Source organism: Oncorhynchus nerka, linkage group LG18, assembly GCF_034236695.1.
Source record: "Oncorhynchus nerka isolate Pitt River linkage group LG18, Oner_Uvic_2.0, whole genome shotgun sequence".
Classification (NCBI taxonomy): domain Eukaryota; kingdom Metazoa; phylum Chordata; class Actinopteri; order Salmoniformes; family Salmonidae; genus Oncorhynchus; species Oncorhynchus nerka.
Genome location: NC_088413.1, coordinates 32124035 through 32145190, shown reverse-complemented (window position 1 = coordinate 32145190; position 21156 = coordinate 32124035). Strand labels below are relative to the sequence as shown.

At 43.0% G+C, this 21156-nt stretch overlaps 2 protein-coding genes across 4 annotated transcripts in view; both read left to right on the top strand.

Moving 5' to 3' along the window:
* The window catches only part of LOC115145744 (uncharacterized), a 34960-nt gene extending 21489 nt beyond the window's left edge, over window positions 1–13471 (top strand). Inside the window, exons 4-8 of one of the 3 annotated variants that reach the window (XR_010459712.1) lie at window positions 859–1020; window positions 6963–7074; window positions 7310–8255; window positions 8335–8441; window positions 11660–13471. Coding sequence is in view for 1 of the 3 variants with exons in the window: in XM_065004008.1 (XP_064860080.1) it covers window positions 859–1020; window positions 6963–7074; window positions 7310–8255; window positions 8335–8356 (1242 nt within the window). In the remaining 2 variants the exon portion in view is untranslated. Of the gene's footprint in view, window positions 1–858; window positions 1021–6962; window positions 7075–7309; window positions 8256–8334; window positions 11294–11659 lie in introns of those variants that run through there. The other 2 variants (XR_010459711.1, XM_065004008.1) reach the window with 2 other exon arrangements.
* A 256-nt stretch (window positions 13472–13727) lies between these two features.
* On the top strand, window positions 13728–18585 carry LOC135561870 (zinc finger protein 583-like). The gene is made up of 3 exons (XM_065004011.1): window positions 13728–16271; window positions 16503–16612; window positions 17017–18585. The coding sequence occupies exons 1-3, from the start codon at window positions 15992–15994 to the stop codon at window positions 18043–18045; spliced, it is 1419 nt and encodes a 472-aa protein (XP_064860083.1). The 5' UTR covers window positions 13728–15991; the 3' UTR covers window positions 18046–18585.
* Window positions 18586–21156: the final 2571 nt, after the last annotated feature.

Genomic DNA, 21156 nt, shown 5'->3' with positions numbered 1-21156 from the left:
CTTTATCCCTTTACACTTGTGTGTATAAGGTAGTAGTTGTGGAATTGTTAGGTTAGATTACTCGTTGGTTATTACTGCATTGTCGGAACTAGAAGCACAAGCATTTCCCTACACTTGCATTAACAACTGCTAACCATGTGTATGTGACAAATACAATTTGATTTGATTTACACTATCAAACACCCTATATATTCTATTACACTAACATACACCCTGTCATCTATTACACTAACAAACACCCTGTCGTCTATTACGCTAACAAACACCCTGTAGTCTATTACACTAACAAACACCTTGTCGTCTATTACACTAACAAACACCCTATATAGTCTATTACACTAACAAACACCCTATATAGTCTATTACACTAACAAACACCATATATAGTCTATTACACTAACAAACACCTACTGATGGTGAATTTTGACTTATCATACCTGACTTATTTTTACCCACATCATATGTCCACCATGATGGGTTTAACAACAATGAAGTCATTCTGTAATTATAGTATAGGACTCAAACGTTGTGGGGATTGATAAACACTCCGGGCCATACTTGCAAAAATTTGACAAGTTAAAGGTTAAGTTTAAGCGGACAGCTGATTAGCGTAGGGATAAATTTGCAAGCTTATGTAATGGAAACAGCTGACATGTAGCCTTTGCTCACATGCCACTATGTCAACGATTTTAATTGGCTGATGCTTAAACTTAACCTTGAACTTAAACCTGTTCTAATGTTTGTAAGTATGGCCTCCACTTGCTGAAAGTGTGTTTATTATATGTGTGTGCGACTGTGTGTGTGTACGTACCAGAGGGAGTGTATGTCAGTGTAATCTGTATCACCTGTCTCTTCCAGGAGGAGGGTCCAGAGGTGCTGCTGGTGAAGGAGGAGGGGTGTGAGGAGGGTCTGGGGAACACTGACGGGACCATGGTCATGGAGGACAACCAAACTACACCTCCTCCTGAACCCAGAGAGGAACCAGCTGAGCAGCACAGAACCACACACAGTCTCACTGAGGTTAGCCCACTGTGACCTACTGTCTGAATGGTATTAGGTCAGGGCCCGTATCCACATAGCTTCTCAGAGTAGGAGTGCTGATCTAGGATCAGTTTAGCCTTTTAGATCATAATAATAACAAATCAAATGTATTTATATAGCCCTTTGTACATCAGCTGATATCTCAAAGTGCTGTACAGAAACCCAGCCTAAAACCCCAAACAGCAAGCAATGCAGGTGTTGAAGAACGTTGGCTAGGAAAAACTCCCAAAAAAGGCCAGAACCTAGGAAGAAACCTAGAGAGGAACCAGGCTATGAGGGGTGGCCAGTCCACTTCTGGCTGTGCCGGGTGGAGATTATAACAGAACATGGCCAAGATGTTCAAATGTTCATAAATGACCAGCATGGTCAAATAATAGGTCTGGGAAAGGTAGCACGTCCGGAGAACAGGTCAGGTCATAGCCACAGGCAGAACAGTTGAAACTGGAGCAGCAGCACAGCCAGGTGGACTGGGGACAGCAAGGAGTCATCATGCCAGGTAGTTCTGAGGCATGGTCCTAGGGCTCAGGTCCTCCGAGAGAGAAAGAAAGAGAGAGAGAGAGAATTAGAGAGAGCATACTTAAATTCACACAGGATACCGGATAAGATAGAAGTACTCCAGATATAACAAACTGACTCTAGCCCCCCGACACAAACTACTGCAGCATAAATACTGGAGGCTGAGACAGGAGGGGTCAGGACACACTGTGGCCCCATCCGATGATACCCCCGGACAGGGCCAAACAGGAAGGATATAACCCCACCCACTTTGCCAAAGCACAGCCCCCACACCACTAGAGGGATATCTTCAACCACCAACTTACCATCCTGAGACAAGGACGAGTATAGCCTACAAAGATCTCCGCCACGGCACAACCCAAGGGGGGGCGCCAAACCCAGACAGGAAGATCACATCAGTGACTCAACCCACTCAAGTGACGCACCCCTCCTCGGGACGGCATGAAAGAGCACCAGTAAGCCAGTGACTCAGCCCCTGTAATAGGGTTAGAGGCAGAGAATCCCAGTGGAAAGAGGGGAACCGGCCAGGCAGAGACAGCAAGGGCGGTTCGTTGCTCCAAATCAAATCAAATGTATTTATATTGCCCTTCTTACATCAGCTGATATCTCAAAGTGCTGTACAGAAACCCAGCCTAAAACCCCAAACAGCAAGCAATGCAGGTGTAGAAGCACAGTGGCTTGGAAAAACTCCCTAGAAAGGCCAAAACCTAGGAAGAAACCTAGAGAGGAACCAGGCTATGTGGGGTGGCCAGTCCTCTTCTGACTGTGCCGGGTGGAGATTTTAGTCCTCTTCTGACTGTGCCGGGTGGAGATTATAACAGAACATGGCCAAGATGTTCAAATGTTCATAAATGACCAGCATGGTCCAATAATAATAAGGCAGAACAGTTGAAACTGGAGCAGCAGCACGGCCAGGTGGACTGGGGACAGCAAGGAGTCATCATGTCAGTTAGTCCTGAGGCATGGTCCTAGGGCTCAGGTCCTCCGAGAGAGAGAAAGAAAGAGAGAATTAGAGAGAGACCACACTTAAATTCACACAGGACACCGAATAGGACAGGAGAAGTACTCCAGATATAACAAACTGACCCTAGCCCCTCGACACAAAGTACTGCAGCATAAATACTGGAGGCTGAGACAGGAGGGGTCAGGAGACACTCCAGAGCCTTTCCGTTCACCTTCGCACTCCTGGGCCAGACTACACTCAATCATATGACCCACTGAAGAGATGAGTCTTCAGTAAAGACTTAAAGGTTGAGACCGAGTTTGCGTCTCTCACATGGGTAGGCAGACCATTCCATAAAAATGGAGCTCTATAGGAGAAAGCCCTGCCTCCAGCTGTTTGCTTAGAAATTCTAGGGACAATTAGGAGGCCTGCGTTCTGTGACCGTAGAGTACGTGTAGGTATATACGGCAGGACCAAATCAGAGAGATAGGTAGGAGCAAGCCCATGTAATGCTTTGTAGGTTAGCAGTAAAACCTTGAAATCAGCCCTTGCCTTGACAGGAAGCCAGTGTAGGGAGGCTAGCACTGGAGTAATATTATCAAATTGTTTGGTTCTAGTCAGGATTCTAGCAGCCGTATTTAGCACTAACTGAAGTTTATTTAGTGCTTTATCCGGGTAGCCGGAAAGTAGAGCATTGCAGTAGTCTAACCTAGAAGTAACAAAAGCATGGATTCATTTTTCTGCATCATTTTTGGACAGAAAGTTTCTGATTTTTGCAATATTACGTAGATGGAAAAAAGCTGTCCTTGAAACAGTCTTGATATGTTCGTCAAAAGAGAGATCAGGGTCCAGAGTAACGCAGAGGTCCTTCACAGTTTTATTTGAGACGACTGTACAACCATTAAGATTAATTGTCAGATTCAACAGAAGATCTCTTTGTTTCTTGGTACCTAGAACAAGCATCTCTGTTTTGTCCGAGTTTAAAAGTAGAAAGTTTCCAGCCATCCACTTCCTTATGTCTGAAACACAGGCTTCTAGCGAGGGCAATTTTGGGGCTTCACCATGTTTCATTGAAATGTACAGCTGTGTGTCAGCCGCATAGCAGTGAAAGTTAACATGTTTTCGAATGACATTCCAAGAGGGAAAATATATAGTGAAAACAATAGTGGTTCTAAAACAGAACCTTGAGGAACACCGAAATGTACAGTTGATTTGTCAGAGGACAAACCATTCACAGAGACAAACTGATATCTTTCCGATAGATAAGATCTAAACCAGGCCAGAACTTGTCAGTGTAGACCAATTTGGGTTTCCAATCTCTCCAAAAGAATGTGGTGATCGATGGTATCAAAAGCAGCACTAAGGTCTAGGAGCACGAGGACAGATGCAGAGCCTCGGTCTGATGCCATTAAAAGATCATTTACCACCTTCACAAGTGCAGTCCCAGTGCTATGATGGGGTCTAAAACCAGACTGAAGCATTTCGTATACATTGTTTGTCTTCAGGAAGGCAGTGAGTTGCTGCGCAACAGCCTTTTCTAAAATGTTTGAGAGGAATGGAAGATTCGATATAGGCCGATAGTTTTTTATATTTTCTGGGTCAAGGTTTGGCTTTATTACTGCCACTTTTAGTGAGTTTGGTACACATCCGGTGGATAGAGAGCCGTTTATGTCCAACATAGTAGGGCCAAGCACAGGAAGCAGCTCTTTCAGTAGTTTAGTTGGAATAGGGTCCAGTATGCAGCTTGAAGGTTTAAAGGCCATGATTATTTTCATCATTGTGTCAAATGATATACAGTGCCTTGAGAAAGTATTCGGCCCCCTTGAACTTTGCGACCTTTTGCCACATTTCAGGCTTCAAACATAAAGATATAAAACTATATTTTTTTGTGAAGAATTAACAACAAGTGGGACACAATCATGAAGTGGAACGACATTTATTGGATATTTCAAACTTTTTTAACAAATCAAAAACTGAAAAATTGGGCGTGCAAAATTATTCAGCCCCCTTAAGTTAATACTTTGTAGCGCCACCTTTTGCTGCGATTACAGCTGTAAGTCGCTTGGGGTATGTCTATATCAGTTTTGCACATCGAGAGACTGAAATTTCTTCCCATTCCTCCTTGCAAAACAGCTCAAGCTCAGTGAGGTTGGATGGAGAGCATTTGTGAACAGCAGTTTTCAGTTCTTTCCACAGATTCTCGATTGGATTCAGGTCTGGACTTTGACTTGGCCATTCTAACACCTGGATATGTTTATTTTTGAACCATTCCATTGTAGATTTTGCTTTATGTTTTGGATCATTGTCTTGTTGGAAGACAAATCTCCATCCCTGTCTCAGGTCTTTTGCAGACTCCATCAGGTTTTCTTCCAGAATGGTCCTGTATTTGGCTCCATCCATCTTCCCATCAATTTTAACCATCTTCCCTGTCCCTGCTGAAGAAAAGCAGGCCCAAACCATGATGCTGCCACCACCATGTTTGACAGTGGGGATGGTGTTCAGGGTGATGAGTTATGTTGCTTTTACGCCAAACATAACGTTTTGCATTGTTGCCAAAAAGTTCAATTTTGGTTTCATCTGACCAGAGCACCTTCTTCCACATGTTTGGTGTGTCTCCCAGGTGGCTTGTGGCAAACTTTAAACAACACTTTTTATGGATATCTTTAAGAAATGGCTTTCTTCTTGCCACTCTTCCATAAAGGCCAGATTTGTGCAATATATGACTGATTGTTGTCCTATGGACAGAGTCTCCCACCTCAGCTGTAGATCTCTGCAGTTCATCCAGAGTGATCATGGGCCTCTTGGCTGCATCTCTGATCAGTCTTCTCCTTGTATGAGCTGAAAGTAAAGGGGCTGAATAATTTTGCACGCCCAATTTTTCAGTTTTTGATTTGTTAAAAAAGCTTGAAATATCCAATAAATGTCGTTCCACTTCATGATTGTGTCCCACTTGTTGTTGATTCTTCACAAAAAAATACAGTTTTATATCTTTATGTTTGAAGCCTGAAATGTGGCAAAAGGTCGCAAAGTTCAAGGGGGCAGAATACTTTCGCAAGGCACTGTAGTACTGAAACACTTGAGTGTCTCTCTTGATCCTAGGTCCTGGCAGAGTTGTGCAGACTCAGGACAACTGATCTTTGAAGGAATACGCAGATTTAAAGAGGAGTCCGTAATTTGCTTTCTAATAATCATGATATTTTCCTCAAAGAACACTATGTAGACAGGTGGGGACCAGGGCCCGTAGTTATCCAACTGCCTGAAATTTCAGTTTTGCAAATTTGGTCCTAATTTTACACATAGGAGTAAGAGCCGGTTATCAACATTCCTATCTCAAGAGATATCCTAACCAGTTAGGAGTTGCCAGAAGATGGCTGCATTGAGACGATGATAAGCACACACATTTGAGGATTTTTTTTTAACAAACATATGGTAATGACAATCTAATCAAAAGATACCGGTTAGATAGAGATTTTATACTTTGTGACTGACCTTGTCTGTGATGTTATTTCTCCATCTACGGCTATTTCTCCATCTATGAAAAATACACTGTGTACAAAACATTAAGAACAGCTTCCCAATATTGAGTTTTGCCTTCAGAACAGCCTCAATTTGTCAGGGCATGGACTCAACAAGGTATCGAAAGTGTTCCTCAGGGATACTGGCCCATCTTGACTCCAATGCTTCCATCAGTTGTGTCAAGTTGGCTGGATGTCCTTTTGGTGGTAGACCATACTTGATACACACAGGAAACTGTGTGTATCAAACTGTACCCCTTTTAAGGCACTTCAATATTTTGTCTTGCCCATTCACCCTCTGAATGGCACACATACACAATCCATGTCTCAAGGCTTTAAAATGTTTTTTAATTTTTTTTATTCTTTAAAACACATGTCTCCTCCCCTTCATCTGATTGAAGTGGATTTAACAAATGACATCAATAAGGGATCATAGCTTTCCCCTGGTCAGTCTGTCATGGAAAGGGCAAGTATTCATAATGTTTTGTACACTCAATGTATGATTATTTATTAGCCTAGTGGTTGTTAGTATTTAGGCATTTCATGTGAATTAAACCTTGTGAAATCATTGTCAAAGGTGCTGGCCTACATGGGAATACTGTTGCATGTAGGTCTAGATTATATATATATATATATATATATAGATATATAGATATATATAGAAATATCAATACATTATTTCAACAGCTCTAAAGCAATTTCCTGTCTATGGCACCGGAACCACTGACTCGCTGCCCTTTTATATTATCAAGACACCTGCTGATAACTCTGGTTAGGAAATAACTGGTTAGGAAAGCTGATAACTCGCTTGCAATGTATCACGTCAACTAACATGCTTGCATAGTACTCATGTCGATCCCTCATTGCCCAATCAGAAGGTGCTCCATAGCAAGGTGCTGATATCAGATTTCTTGATCCAACATCCTCTCACTCTGTATCTCTTACAGTCAGTAGACATGGAGGATGGGAAGCCTGATCTGTTGCTGGTCAAAGAGGAGACAATAGAAGACAGACCAGAGAGTATTGATTTGCTGAGTGAACTTAAGATGGGGGAGCAAGGTAAGGGAGAAATACATATAGCCAACATACAGTAATAGATATTCAATGGGAATAGTGATGCACCTGGCTATTATTTTATATTTTTCTTCATTCATTCATGAAATCAATACAACTTATGTTTACATACAAAAGCACACATATTGTATGAACTTCTCCGGGTAAATGACAAAAAAAACTGCATATGTAGAATTCTCTGCCATGTTTGTAAAGTCTATTTTGTAACCTCTTCTTGCAGGTGGTTGGCTGGAGGCTGGTAGTGGAGACTATGTGGCCATCTTGGATTCCCAGACTGGTGCAGCCAAGGACCCAGGGGACAACATCACTGACCAGTCCAGGACCAGAGGTGACATAGTGGAGGTCAGTGGATGGGACAGCGTCCTCAAGTCTGGAGTGGGGAACAACACCTTTAACCACAACCAGAAACAGACAGTCGAACACAAAACAACAACCAAATTTAGTCGCCATGACAACAGACTGGCTGAGACCAGGGCGAGGGGTAGATTTGGTCTGCAGGGACGGGGAGGTGTCCGTATGCGGCAGAAGAGGACAGACACAGACTCTGCTAGCGATGCTCCGTCCTGCTCCTATAGTTGTGATTCAGAGAGACTGATGGCATCTCAGGTTAACCCCCTAACAGGTGCTGCCTTCAGCCTGCCTTCTATAGGATCTATAAACTGGAACATGGACCCTGCAACAACACAGACTCTCCCTGGCCTTCATCCTCCTCACACTCTCCTAATGTTAAACCAGACCTCAGACAATGCCAGTGCCTCAACACTAAAAGGCTACACAAGCCCATTGACAAATGACAGTAGTAGAGACGCTATCAGCAGATCTGGTGGCAAAGAGAAGCGCTTCCCGTGTTCATTCTGTGGGAAAGCCTTCAGTTTCCCCAAACAGGTGGAGATCCACCAGAGGATGCACACAGGGGAGAAACCGTTCAGCTGTCATCTTTGCCGGGCCAGTTTCTCCCAATTGTCCAACCTGAAGAGGCACCAGAGGGTCCACACAGGGGAGAAGCCTTACAGCTGCCCCCAGTGTGAGAAGAGGTTCTCCCATCAGCACCATCTGAAGATACACCTGAAGGTCCACACAGGGGAAAGGCCTGTACGCACTGGGGAAAGAGTTTCTCGGAGAGGAGCTACCTCAGGATACACCAGCAGAAAATGCACACGGACAAAGTATAGTGTATAGTGAGTGATACAGAATTTGTCACTTTAATAAAAGTCGAAAACAAATAAAGTATGTCTTCTCTTTCAGGGTCCCGTCTAATGCCTGGTGACTGGGTTCATACAAGGCCTGGGCCTAGCCTTCCTCAGTTACCCCACCAATACAGACAGGGTCAGGATGGGCATTCACCACAAGAGGTACCTAGCCTATAACACGCAAGCACACAATGCCAACAACACCCAAACAATGACTAGAGGTCAAGGAGGGAGCTCAAAGACTAACCACCTGAGCGTGGCTCCTGCTTCTACCTCCTCTGATGTCATTGGGTCACATCATGGGAGGTCGAGCCTTAGGACGGACACCGACAAGCCGTATGCCTGCCCCACGTGTGTAAAGCACTTTGCTGAGGTGAACCATGTGAAGAAGCACCAGACCGTTCACACTAAGGATAAGCCCTTCAAGTGCAAACTGAGTAACATTATCAGACATAGGAGTGTCCACAATGGGGAGAAATCGTAGCAGTTTGTCTTCAGATGTACACAGAGGATATCTGGGAACCATTCTTTAGCTGACATACAATGGGGGAAAAAAGTATTTAGTCAGCCACCAATTGTGCAAGTTCTCCCACTTAAAAAGATGAGAGAGGCCTGTAATTTTCATCATAGGTACACTTCAACTATGACAGACAAAATGAGATTTTTTTTCTCCAGAAAATCACATTGTAGGATTTTTAAAGAATTATTTGCAAATTATGGTGGAAAATAATTATTTGGTCACCTACAAACAAGCAAGATTTCTGGCTCTCACAGACCTGTAACTTCTTCTTTAAGAGGCCCCTCTGTCCTCCACTCGTTAACTGTATTAATGGCACCTGTTTGAACTTGTTATCAGTATAAAAGACACCTGTCCACAACCTCAAACAGTCACACTCCAAACTCCACTATGGCCAAGACCAAAGAGCTGCCAAAGCACACCAGAAACAAAATTGTAGACCTGCACCAGGCTGGGAAGACTGAATCTACAATAGGTAAGCAGCTTGGTTTGAAGAAATCAACTGTGGGAGCAATTATTAGGAAATGGAAGACATACAAGACCACTGATAATCTCCCTCGATCTGGGGCTCCACGCAAGATTTCACCCCATGGGTGAAAATGATCACAAGAACGGTGAGCAAAAATCCCAGAACCACACGGGGGGACCTAGTGAATGACCTGCAGAGAGCTGGGACCAAAGTAACAAAGCCTACCATCAGTAACACACTACGCCGCCAGGGACTCAAATCCTGCAGTGCCAGACGTGTCCCCCTGCTTAAGCCAGTACATGTCCAGGCCCGTCTGAAGTTTGCTAGAGAGCATTTGGATGATCCAGAAGAAGATTGGGAGAATGTCATATGGATGAATCCAAAATATAACTTTTTGGTAAAAACTCAACTCGTCGTGTTTGGAGGGCAAAGAATGCTGAGTTGCATCCAAAGAACACCATACCTACTGTGAAGCATGGGGGTGGAAACATCATGCTTTGAGGCTGTTTTTCTGCAAGGGGCCAGGACGACTGATCCGTGTAAAGGAAAGAATGAATGGAGCCATGTATCGTGAGATTTTGAGTGAAAACCTGCTTCCATCAGCAAGGGCATTGAAGATGAAACGTGGCTGGGTCTTTCAGCATGACAATGATCCCAAACACACCGTCCGGGCAACGAAAGAGTGGCTTCGTAAGAAGCATTAAGGTCCTGGAGTGGCCTAGCCAGTCTCCAGATCTCAACCCCATAGAAAATCTTTGGAGGGAGTTGAAAGTTCATGTTGCCCAGCAACAGCCCCAAAACATCACTGCTCTAGAGGAGATCTGCATGGAGGAATGGGCCAAAATACCAGCAACAGTGTGTGTGAACCTTGTGAAGACTTACAGAAATCATTTGACCTCTGTCATTGCCAACAAAGGGTATGTAACAAAGTATTGAGATAAACTCTTGTTATTGACCAAATACTTATTTTCCACCATAATTTGCAAATAAATTCATTAAAAATTCTACAATGTAATTTTCTGGATTTTTTTTCTCATTTTGTCTGTCATAGTTGACGTGTACCTATGATAAACTACAGGCCTCATCTTTTTAAGTGGGAGAACTTGCACAATTGGTGGCTGACTAAATACTTTTTGCCCCACTGTATTATAGTTATCATGTGAAGTGTCTTTGGGTAAGAGGGTAATTAACAAGGTTTTATGAATTATGTAGTTAACTTGTCATTTAAAATAGGCTTGTGTACCTGTTTTTAGAGAGACTAGGCTAGAATAAAGGACAGTTTAATATTGACCTTACTGAGGTGATGTAGATGGATTAAAGTAATTATTATTTTCTACTCCATTCTTGCTAAACAAGTCTGCGCTCAGCTTGAAAGATACTGATCATAGGAGATTTGATGTGTAATGTAATAAGCAGTACCTTATTTCAAAGAACAGCGTCAATAACTTGTTCATTTAATTACACCCTTTGAGCTATGACGCCAACCAATAAGATACTTTCTCTTCAGTGTAAACAGAAGTGGGTGCGGCTAGGCGACAAGGTGGAAGCGGATGTGGAACTTGAATCGGATGGCGTTTGAAAAAAGGATGAGTGGATTTTTGTCCAAAAGAATGGGAAAAGGAGAAAAAATTGTGGAAAATGTCTAGTTCTAATCATATCCCATTTTATCTGATATTCCTGTGGTTTTTGGAAAAACAAATGTAGGCCTATGCCAGACTTGGTGAATCCGTTTCCATGTAGTGTGTTTCTGCTGATCAGAAAAGGCGTGTCTCAACCAAATTTATGAATATAATGTGTCTTGCATTGATGTGCCACCTGTCAAAATGAGTCATTTTTGGAGTCTTGGAAGAAGTCGACATTGCTCTACTGAGGAATGAATTGTGTGGTAAATGACATGAAGGAGAAGAGTTTGTCTGTCCTTCTTTTTTTTATGTGGAGTGTCTCTCAAACCAAGTACAGCTGTGATATGTGTGCTATCCTGTGAGATCCTTTATATACAGACTAATTAATAAACTGATGGAGAAGCTACTCATGACAAAAGGTTACATTTTTAAAAATTAGAATCACTTCCTGAATTGCAGTAGCAGTGCGTGGGTAAAATCAACAGGAAAGCCAATCTAGGGGGAAAATGCCATATTACATCCTCTGTGTTGTGATAATTGTGTACTCTAAGAAAACCAATGGTCCAAACCTAATTTCTCTATTGTAATCTTTTTAAAAGTTATTGGAGCTTTTACCCTTGTAAAATGGCCAAGATTAGGGTGACTAAATCAATGGAGGCCAGAGAAAAAAAAAGCTACAAATATCTTGAAAATAGCATTGTGTCAGCTAGGCTGGATGCTATGAAGAATTGTGACAAACTGACAGGCTCACCTATTGAATTCTTTCTTTTAGAATCCAAAGGACTGAATTTCTTTCTTTTCAAATCCGAAGGACATAAAACAATATAGAGGTAAGATAGATATCAATTTTGAGACATTATTTTCTCATTTTAGTAAACGCTTTTCACAATAAATTCAGCTTGTGTCATGTTAATTCCTCAAAAGTCACTGCAAGAAGCGGCCCTGCTGTCAACAGAGCGTGCTGTTTATTATCGGACGTTTTACGTTTCCGAAATGTACATTTTTTATTTATTTTATTTCATCTTTATTTAACCAGGTAGACCAGCTGAGAAAAAGTTCTCATTTACAACTGCGACCTGGCCAAGATAAAGCAAAGCAGTGCGACAAAAAACAACACAGAGTTACACATGGGATAAACAAACATACAGTCAATAACACAATAGAAAAATATGTATACAGTGTGTGCAAATGAAGTAAGGAGGTAAGGCAATAAATAGGCCAATAGTGGCAAAGTAATTACAATTTAGCAATTTACACTGGAGTGATAAGTGTGCAGATGAGGATGTGCAAGTAGAAATACTGGTGTGCAAAAGAGCAGAAAAACAAATATGGGGATGAGGTAGGTAGTTGGTTGGATGGGCTATTTACAGATGGGATGTGTACAGCTGCAGCGATCGGTAAGCTGCTTTGACAGCTGACGCTTAAAGTTAGTGAGTAAGATACAGTTTAAGTCGGAAGTTTACATACACTTCGGTTGGAGTCATTAAAACTTGTTTTTCAACCACTCCACAAATGTCTTGTTATTATCAAACTATAGTTTTGGCAAGTCGGTTAGGACATCTACTTTGTACATGACACAAGTAATTTTTCCTACAATTGTTTACAGACAGATTATTTCAGTGGGTCAGAAGTTTACATACACTGAGTTGACTGTGCCTTTAAACAGCTTGGAAAATTCCAGAAAATTGTGAAAATGCTGGAGGAAACAGTTAAAAAAGTATATCCACAGTAAAACAAATCCTATATTATTTTATTTACCTTTATTTAACAAGGCAAGTCAGTTAAGAACAAATTATTATTTTCAATGACGGCCTAGGAACAGTGGGTTAACTGCCTTGTTCAGGGGCAGAACAACAGATGTTTTACCTTGTCAGCTCAGGGATTCGATCTTGCAACAAAAATAGAACTGTTAGGCCATAATGACCATCGTTATCTTAGGAGGAAAAAGGGGGAGGCTTGCAAGCCGAAGAACAGCATCCCAACCGTGAAGCACAGAGGTGGCAGCATCAAATCAAATTGTATTTGTCACATACACATGGTTAGCAGATGTTTGTGCGAGTGTAGCGAAATGCTTGTGCTTCTAGTTCCGACAATGCAGTAATAACCAACAAGTAATCTAGCTAACAATTCCAAGACTACTACCTTATAGACAAGTGTAAGGGGATAAAGAATATGTACATAAAGATATATGAATGAGTGATGGTACAGAGCGGCATAGGCAAGATACAGTAGATGGTATTGAGTGCAGTATATACATATGAGATGAGTATGTAAACAGAGTGGCATAGTTAAAGTGGCTAGTGATACATGTATTACATAATGATGCAGTAGATGATATAGAGTACAGTATATATGTATACATATGAGATCAATAATGTAGGGTATGTAAACATTATATTAGGTAGCATTGTTTAAAGTGGCTAGTGATATATTTTACATCATTTCCCATCAATTCCCATTATTAAAGTGGCTGGAGTTGAGTCAGTGTGTTGGCAGCAGCCACTCAATGTTAGTGGTGGCTGTTTAACAGTCTGATGGCCTTGAGATAGAAGCTGTTTTTCAGTCTCTCGGTCCCAGCTTTGATGCACCTGTACTGACCTCGCCTTCTGGATGATAGCGGGGTGAACAGGCAGTGGCTCGGGTGGTTGTTGTCCTTGATGATCTTTATGGCCTTCCTGTGACATCGGGTGGTGTAGGTGTCCTGGAGGGCAGGTAGTTTGCCCCCGGTGATGCGTTGTGCAGACCTCACTACCCTCTGGAGAGCCTTACGGTTGTGGGCGGAGCAGTTGCCGTTCCAGGCGGTGATACAGCCCGACAGGATGCTCTCGATTGTGCATCTGTAGAAGTTTGTGAGTGCTTTTGGTGACAAGCCAAATTTCATGCTTTGGGGTGCTTTGCTGCACGAGGGACTGGTGCACTTCACAAAATAGATGGCATCATGAGGATGGAAAATTGTGGATATATTGAAGCAACATTGCAAGACATCAGTCAGGAAGTTAAAGCTTGGTCGCAAATGGGTCTTCCAAATGGACAATGACCCCAAGCATACTTCCAAAGTTGTGGAAAAACGGCTTAAGGACAACAAAGTCAAGGTATTGGAGTGGCCATCATTAAGCCCTGAACTCAACCCTATAGGAAATTTGTGGGTAGAACTGAAAAAGCGTGTGCCGAGCAAGGAGGCCTTCAAACCTGACTCAGTTACACCAGGAGGACAGAGCTGAGTGTATGTAAACTTCTGACCCACTGGGAATGTGATGAAAGAAATAAAATATTAAATAAATCACTCTACTATTATTCTGACATTTCACATTCTTAAAATGAAGTGGTGATCCTAACTGACCTAAGACAGGACATTTTTTACTAGGATTAAATGTCAGGAATTGTGAAAAACTGAGTTTAAATGTATTTGGCTAAGGTGTATGTAAATTTCTGACTTCAGCTGTAAAATCCACAGAAGATGACTGAACAAGGAGAGATTACTAGAAACCAACTAGGTTTCCCCTTGTATCTGTGGATGAATTGTTAAAGTAGAGAACACACAAAATAAGTCTCCGACTTCAGTGATTTTTGCAATTTGCTCCAGTCATTGGCAGCAGAGAACTGGAAGGAAAGGTGTCCAAAGTAGGTGTTGGCTTTGGGGATGACCAGTGAAATATACCTGCTGGAGCCCGTGCTGCGCGTGGGTGCTGCTATACCTAGAAAAGACTTATAGATGACCTGGAGCCAGTGGGTTTGGCGACAAATATGTAGCGAGGACCAGCCAACGAGAACATACAGGTCGCTGTGGTGGGTAGTATATGGGGCTTTGGTGACAAAACGGATGGACTGCATCCAATTTTCTGAGTAGAGTGTTGAAGGCTAATTTGTAAATGACATCGCCTAAGTCAAGGATCGGTAGGATCGTCCGTTTTACGAGGGTAAGTTTGGCAGCATGAGTTGAAGGAGGCTTTTGTTGTGAAATAGGAAGCCGATTCTAGATTTAATTTTGGATTGGAGATGCTTAATGTGAGTCTGGAAGGAGAGTTTACAGTCTAGCCAGACACTTAGGTATTTATAGTTGTCCACATATTCTAAGTCAGAACCGTCCAGAGTAGTGATGCTAGTCAGGCGGGTGGGTGCAGGCAGTGATCGGGCGAAGAGCATGTTTTTAGTTTCACTTGCATTTAAGAGCAGTTGGAGGCCACGGAAGGAGTGTTGTATGGCATTGAACCTCGTTTGGAGGTTTGTTAACACAGTGTCCAAAGAAGAGGTGGATCAAAGAATCACTCTCAGCAAGAGCGACATCATTGATATATACAGAGAAAAGAATCGGCCCGAGAATTGAACCCTGAGACTGCCAGAGGTCCGGACAACAGGCCCTTCGAGTTGACACACTGAACTCTATCTGAGAAGTAGTTAGTGAACCAGACGAGGCAGTTATTAGAGAAACCAAGGCTGTTGAGTCTGCCGATAAGAATACGGTGCTTGACAGATTCGAAGGCCTTGGCCAGGTCGATGAAGACTGCTGCACAGTATTGTCTTTTATTGATGGCGGATATAATATGTTACAGACCCAACTGAGCGAGATAGAACAAGAATAATCAGATTTGTCTTGGTAAATTTTATAACATAAGGAAGTGAAATTTCATCACGTCAGTGCGTTTAGTGGGTGGACACCCTGTAATATGCTAACTCCAGGCTGTAGCCATATGTACAACAATGTATTATTGTGGATTCTGTCACCATGGGCCTTCAGAAGCTTCAAAGAAGCTAAAGGTAATTTTACACAAATATTGATTTTGCATTTACTATCCCTTTAAAACCTCCCAGTTTTAACACACCCAGTAGGTGGCAACAATACACCATTTTTGTGTAGTCCGTCGATAAAACCTCAAAGAAGACGACGTAAACAGAAGTAAGCCGTGACCAAAAACTATTTCCACGTTTGCGTTTTTGTTGTCATTTAGACGTGTATTAATACCCTGCAACTCAAAATATGACTCATTTAACTGCATAGCATCACAAACTTACCCCAGGTATTATTTAATTCGCTTTGGAGACAGGACTTGGTTGATAGATGTTATCTAGGTAACGCTAACTAGCTAGTAGCTAAAGTTACCTAACAATGGCTATGGTTTTTCACACTCAAATAGCCTCCATTATGGAGGTTCTAGCGAATGCAGCCGTGGCAGAGATATGTAAACTCGTAGACGACGACTATGCAGTGTTTCGTTTGGAAATAACTCAAAGCCAGAAAGAAAACAGGGCATTGCGGAGGAAACTACAACTACTGGAACTGAAGAAGGTTGCACGGGAGCGCGCAGAAAGGACAATGCGAGAGCGTGCCATCGCCAGTCGTTTCAGTAGTGTCAAGATCCTCGACCGATACAGAGGAATTGCAAGAGGTACATTTTGCATGAGACTGCGTGGCCTGTCGCCCCGTTACCCTCTACACATGTAACTTTGTGTTAACCACATATGTTTAACCAGAATTGGGTCTTGGTTAGTTTTTGGATAGTATGAAATAGCCTAATTCCCCTGATTACTTGCAATATAGCGTTGAACATTGACAGTAGCTAACCTAATCACCTCTTTTCCCCCAATCACTCTCTTGGGTGAATTACACCTCACTGGAGGCCACATGAGCTTTGTGAAGCCAGCAGGACACAATACATGGAGCGATGACCAACCAATCACTGTTGATGAGGGGAGTGGAACCTCAACCCAGCAAGTTATCATCATAGAGGTTAGTGTAATAGTATTAAATCAAAATTACAGTACATTTCAGAAAGGCTCCCATCAGCTATTCACTTGCTTACATGTACATCCTCATTTATCTGCCATAAGGGAGCTTGTGTGACTTCTCTACCACATTGTTACCCAATTCTACTCCCGAGTGGCACAGCGGTATAAGGCACTGCATCTCAGTGCAAGAAGTGTCATTACAGTCCCTGGTTCGAATCCAGGCTGAATGACATCCGGCCATGATTGGGAGTCTCATAGGGCGGCGCACAATTGGCCCAGCGTCACCCGGGTTTGGCCGGGGTAGGCCATCATTGTAAATAAGAATTTGTACTTAACTGACTTGCCTACCTAAATAAAGGTTAAATAACATTTTTAAAATACCGTCAACCCCCCCTCTTGTGTCAGTCTGCAGGTCCTGGGGTCAAGCTGGAGAGATCTGAAGGAGAGGACATCCAGGCTGGAGTGCCCCCTGTAGCCACGGAGGACCCCACCACCGCCCCAGCGGCACCAAAGACCCGACGCAGCATCACGAAGGTCGGTGGAACGCTGAATGCCGTCCTCAAGTCAGGGATCGACACCAAGAATTTAATGGGTCAGGGGCGACTGGGCTGTCTCGCTCTCCACTCAGAATATTTACTTGATGGTAACCCGAGCCCGAGGATGGATCTGTCCCATCAGGACTTAGGAGACACGTTACAGATTGGCAATGATCCGTCTTGTTCATACGCTACAGAGATGATACATGGTGACATGCCTGTCGGCTTAGATACACAGACTAATCCAATGAGAGGGGACTGGAACCAGTACAGTAGTAGTGTATACTCTGAAGGGTCCCTAGATAAGAAAGGGGAGGTTATAGTCATAGATGAGGTGACTGTGAAAGTGGAGGGTGACTCTCCTCTGACATGGAATGCAGATGAGACTCGCTTTGGAGAAGGACACTCACAGGGCAACACCAATGACTTCTTAGACTACAGAAAAAGCTTAGAGACCAATCTAACTGTCGCAACCCACTCCCCTTTACACACGCTCAGGGATTGCGACCCACTGTCCACGCCGATGGCATCTTCCGATTCACAATACCTTTTCGATCAGGTATTGAACTCAAAGGATCAAAGGGCCAAAGCACAGGGAGGGGGAGCCACATCAGGAAATAGTAAAGAGAAACGGTTCCTTTGCATGTTCTGTAACAAAGGCTTCAGCAGCTCCCAGAAGGTGGAGATCCACCAGAGGGTCCACACAGGGGAGAAACCATTCAGCTGTACCCAGTGTCATATGCGCTTCACCCAGGCTGGTGACCTGAAGAGGCACCAGAGAGTCCACACAGGGGTAAAACCCTTCAGCTGTACCCAGTGTCACATGAGCTTTGCCCAGGCTGGCAACCTGAAGAGGCACCAGAGGGTCCACACAGGGGAGAAAACAACAACCCCCTAGTGTGAGAAGAGGTTCTCCCACCAATACCAACTGAACATGCACTTATAAGTCCATACGGGAGAAAGGCCGTTCGCCTGTATGCGCTACGAGAAGAGGTTCTCAGAGGATACACCAGCAGAAAAAAAACATTCCACGGATTGACCTAGAAATTAACCATTCCACACAATAGTTTCTGACATTTAGATCAAACCCTGCATTAAAGACTAAGATTAATGTTAATTGGTGTCAGCAGAAAAGATCCACAGATGCATTTGGAATAAAGTGAGTAGCAAATTTCAGTGTTGAATATTCCCCGGGTAGAATATTGAATCCAGACAGACGTGTGATATCTAAGCCTGAAAGGTCTGTTTCATAGTGTTTGCACTGTGTGGGATATATGATGTTCAAGTACAGAATATTTTTCCCACAATACTTTTAATGAGTAAATGAATGCAGTTTATGAAGGTCATGCAGATTTTTAGTTGATGTGCAAGTGTGGTTTTTATATGGTGTATTTAAAAAATGTTTGTTTAATAAACACAAAATGGGACTTTTCATTTATTGAGACTCTTTAGTATACATTACATCTGATCTCACCCATATTCTTAAAACACCAGGCAGTGCTTTATAACCAATACACATGTATAAAAAAGAAAAGGCCATTCCAGCAAACTGGACGCACTTGAATGGACATTTTAACATGGTCCTTTGTTTCGCCGGATTTTGACTCGGCTACAGTTAAGATGTTCCATTACCCAAAACATAATTAAATCCTGAGCCCAAAACAGAATAAAATTCTGCGCCCAGGAGGCAGATGAGTTATCCTGCCCTGCAAAGCCATGAGGCTGTTGTCACCACCCACAACACACGGACGAAGCCATCGAGTCCCAGAAGAAGATGAGCTGCGAGGTCTTACACACCTCTCTCATCACACAGTCAACCATTGGTCAGGTAGTGACTGGGAGCTGCTGAGGGACTACGAGGACCTGCCCTGTAAAAGAGAAGAGATCAGGAGGGCATACTCTAGGGAACATTTTTTATATAATTTTCTTAGGTTGGGGAGAAACGAACTCGATATACATAAAAATGACAAATCTAAACTGTAGAAATTATAATGGACTTACATTTACAGTGCATTCAAAGAGTATTCAGACCCCTTGACTTTTTCTGCATTTTGTTACGTTACAGCTTTATTCTAAAATTGATTAAATTGAGAGAAAACAATTTACACACAATACCCCATAATGACAAAGCAACATTTTTTCCAGTTTATTGAGAATAAAAATACTGAAATCACATTTATATATATAAAGTATTGAGACCCTTTACTCAGTACTTTGTTGAAGCACCTTTCACAGCGATTACAATCTCGAGTCTTCTTGAGTATGATACTACAAGCTTGGCACACCTGTATTGGGGAAGTTTCTCCCATTTTTCTCTGCAGATCCTCTCAACCTCTGTCAGGTTGGATGGGAAGTGTCGCTGCACAGCTATTTTCTGGTCTCACCAGAGATGTTTGATCGGGTTCAAGTGCGGGCTCTGGCTGGGCCACTCAAGGACATTTAGAGACTTGTCCCGAAGCCACTCCTGCGTTGTCTTGGCAGTGTGCTTAGGGTCGTTGTCCTTTTGGAAGGTGAACCTTCACCCCAGTCTGAGGTCCTGAGTGCTCTGAAGCAGGTTTTCATCAAGGATCTCTCTGTACTTCGCTCCGTTCATCTTTCCCTCGATCATGACTAGTCTCCCTGATGCAGAAAAAAGGCTCTCTTGGTAGGCTCTCAGTTTCCGGCTGTACCCAGTCTTCAGTCTCTGGCCCAAGTTGCAGGTTTACACTGTTCTGACTTAGGTTCCTGGACTCCTGTCTTAGTGCTAGGCCCTCAGTCCTCTGCTGTTGTAGGTTCACAGCCTCCTGCACTAGTAGCCCCTAAGTTTGCTGCTCTTTCAGGCCCTAGGCACCCTACCTTGCTAAGCCCAACGTTTGCTTTGCAGTCAGGTTTTCAGTCTCCTTCACGGATCTCAGCCCCCTGCCTTATTAGGTGTGCAGCTTCCTATCCCGCCAGGTTTAGGGCCCCCCTGCCATTCTAGGCCCTAAGTTAACTGCCCCATTGCAGGTCTGCAGTCTCCTACCCTGCTTAGATTGCAGCCACCTGCCTGAGTTGGTAGACAGTTGCCTAGCCCACCAGGCTGAAGGTGTCGCATGCTTCCCACCCGAAACAGTTCGGTAGAGTTTGTGAATATATTATTATGACATTTGGTGACGTTTTTGTTAATTTTGGACATCAGTGAGTGTTTTTTCGGCTGTTCGGGCACACATTTTTTCTGGGGGCAAGCAGAAGTTCGGAGCCGAAGTCTACGCACCTTCATCAGTGATTGGTCAACAGTAGGGATTCTTCAATAAAGGTCTGTTGTAGTTCAACGAGAGACAACTCGTTTTCGTCGAAAAATACTGCACCAAACATCTTAGACGTAAAACTGCGCGACTAAGATCGGTAAAAACGTCTAAATTAATGACCGATGTCTTGAGTTATCTTATATTAATTCTGACTATTTTGAGGAACTGTATTCTGGCTACAGCATTTCAAAATGGACAAACAGTACTATTGCTGCTTTTTTCTGCTCATTTTTCAAGCGAATGTCTTTTAAAGCCTAACTGAAGCATGCTGACACCTTTAGAGCCCCCTGCTATGCTATGTTCGCTGCCGTATTGGTGTTTTTAGTTGTAGACAGACGACAAGTTTGGCTGTTGACCAAGTTTTCAGAGTTTATTCTAGAAGTGTTCATCTGAAATAAACCACATTATCACTTATGGTGTAAATGTATGTGCAACTGTGTGGTGGTGACCACGGGGCAGATTCAGATTTATGTAATGTACACCTTTTTCTTACGCATTTCTCAGTAGTTGGTAGACGTACCTTATGCAGGTGAGTAACAGGCTTTGCAGGCTTGGTTCCCTTGCGCGGGCTGAATCCATTTAATTCAACCGCTGAAATCCCTCCAACTGGCTGGCCAACTGATTTTCTTGTGGAGTTTTCAATCAATAGGGTTTTCAGGACATTTATCTAAAGTCATCCCTTTAAATTTGGTGTACCTTTAATAATTTGAATTTTCTCGACAGACTCATTAGACTATATGGAG

What these genes read in the sequence shown, in the direction of transcription:
- LOC135561870 (XM_065004011.1), top strand. Translation starts at nt 15,992, where the DNA reads ATGGCTATGGTTTTTCACACTCAAATAGCCTCCATTATGGAGGTTCTA. An exon ending in ATACAGAGGAATTGCAAGAG is followed by an intron (nt 16,272 to 16,502) that starts GTACATTTTGCA and finishes ACCTCACTGGAG; the next exon opens with GCCACATGAGCTTTGTGAAG. An exon ending in AGCAAGTTATCATCATAGAG is followed by an intron (nt 16,613 to 17,016) that starts GTTAGTGTAATA and finishes CTCTTGTGTCAG; the next exon opens with TCTGCAGGTCCTGGGGTCAA.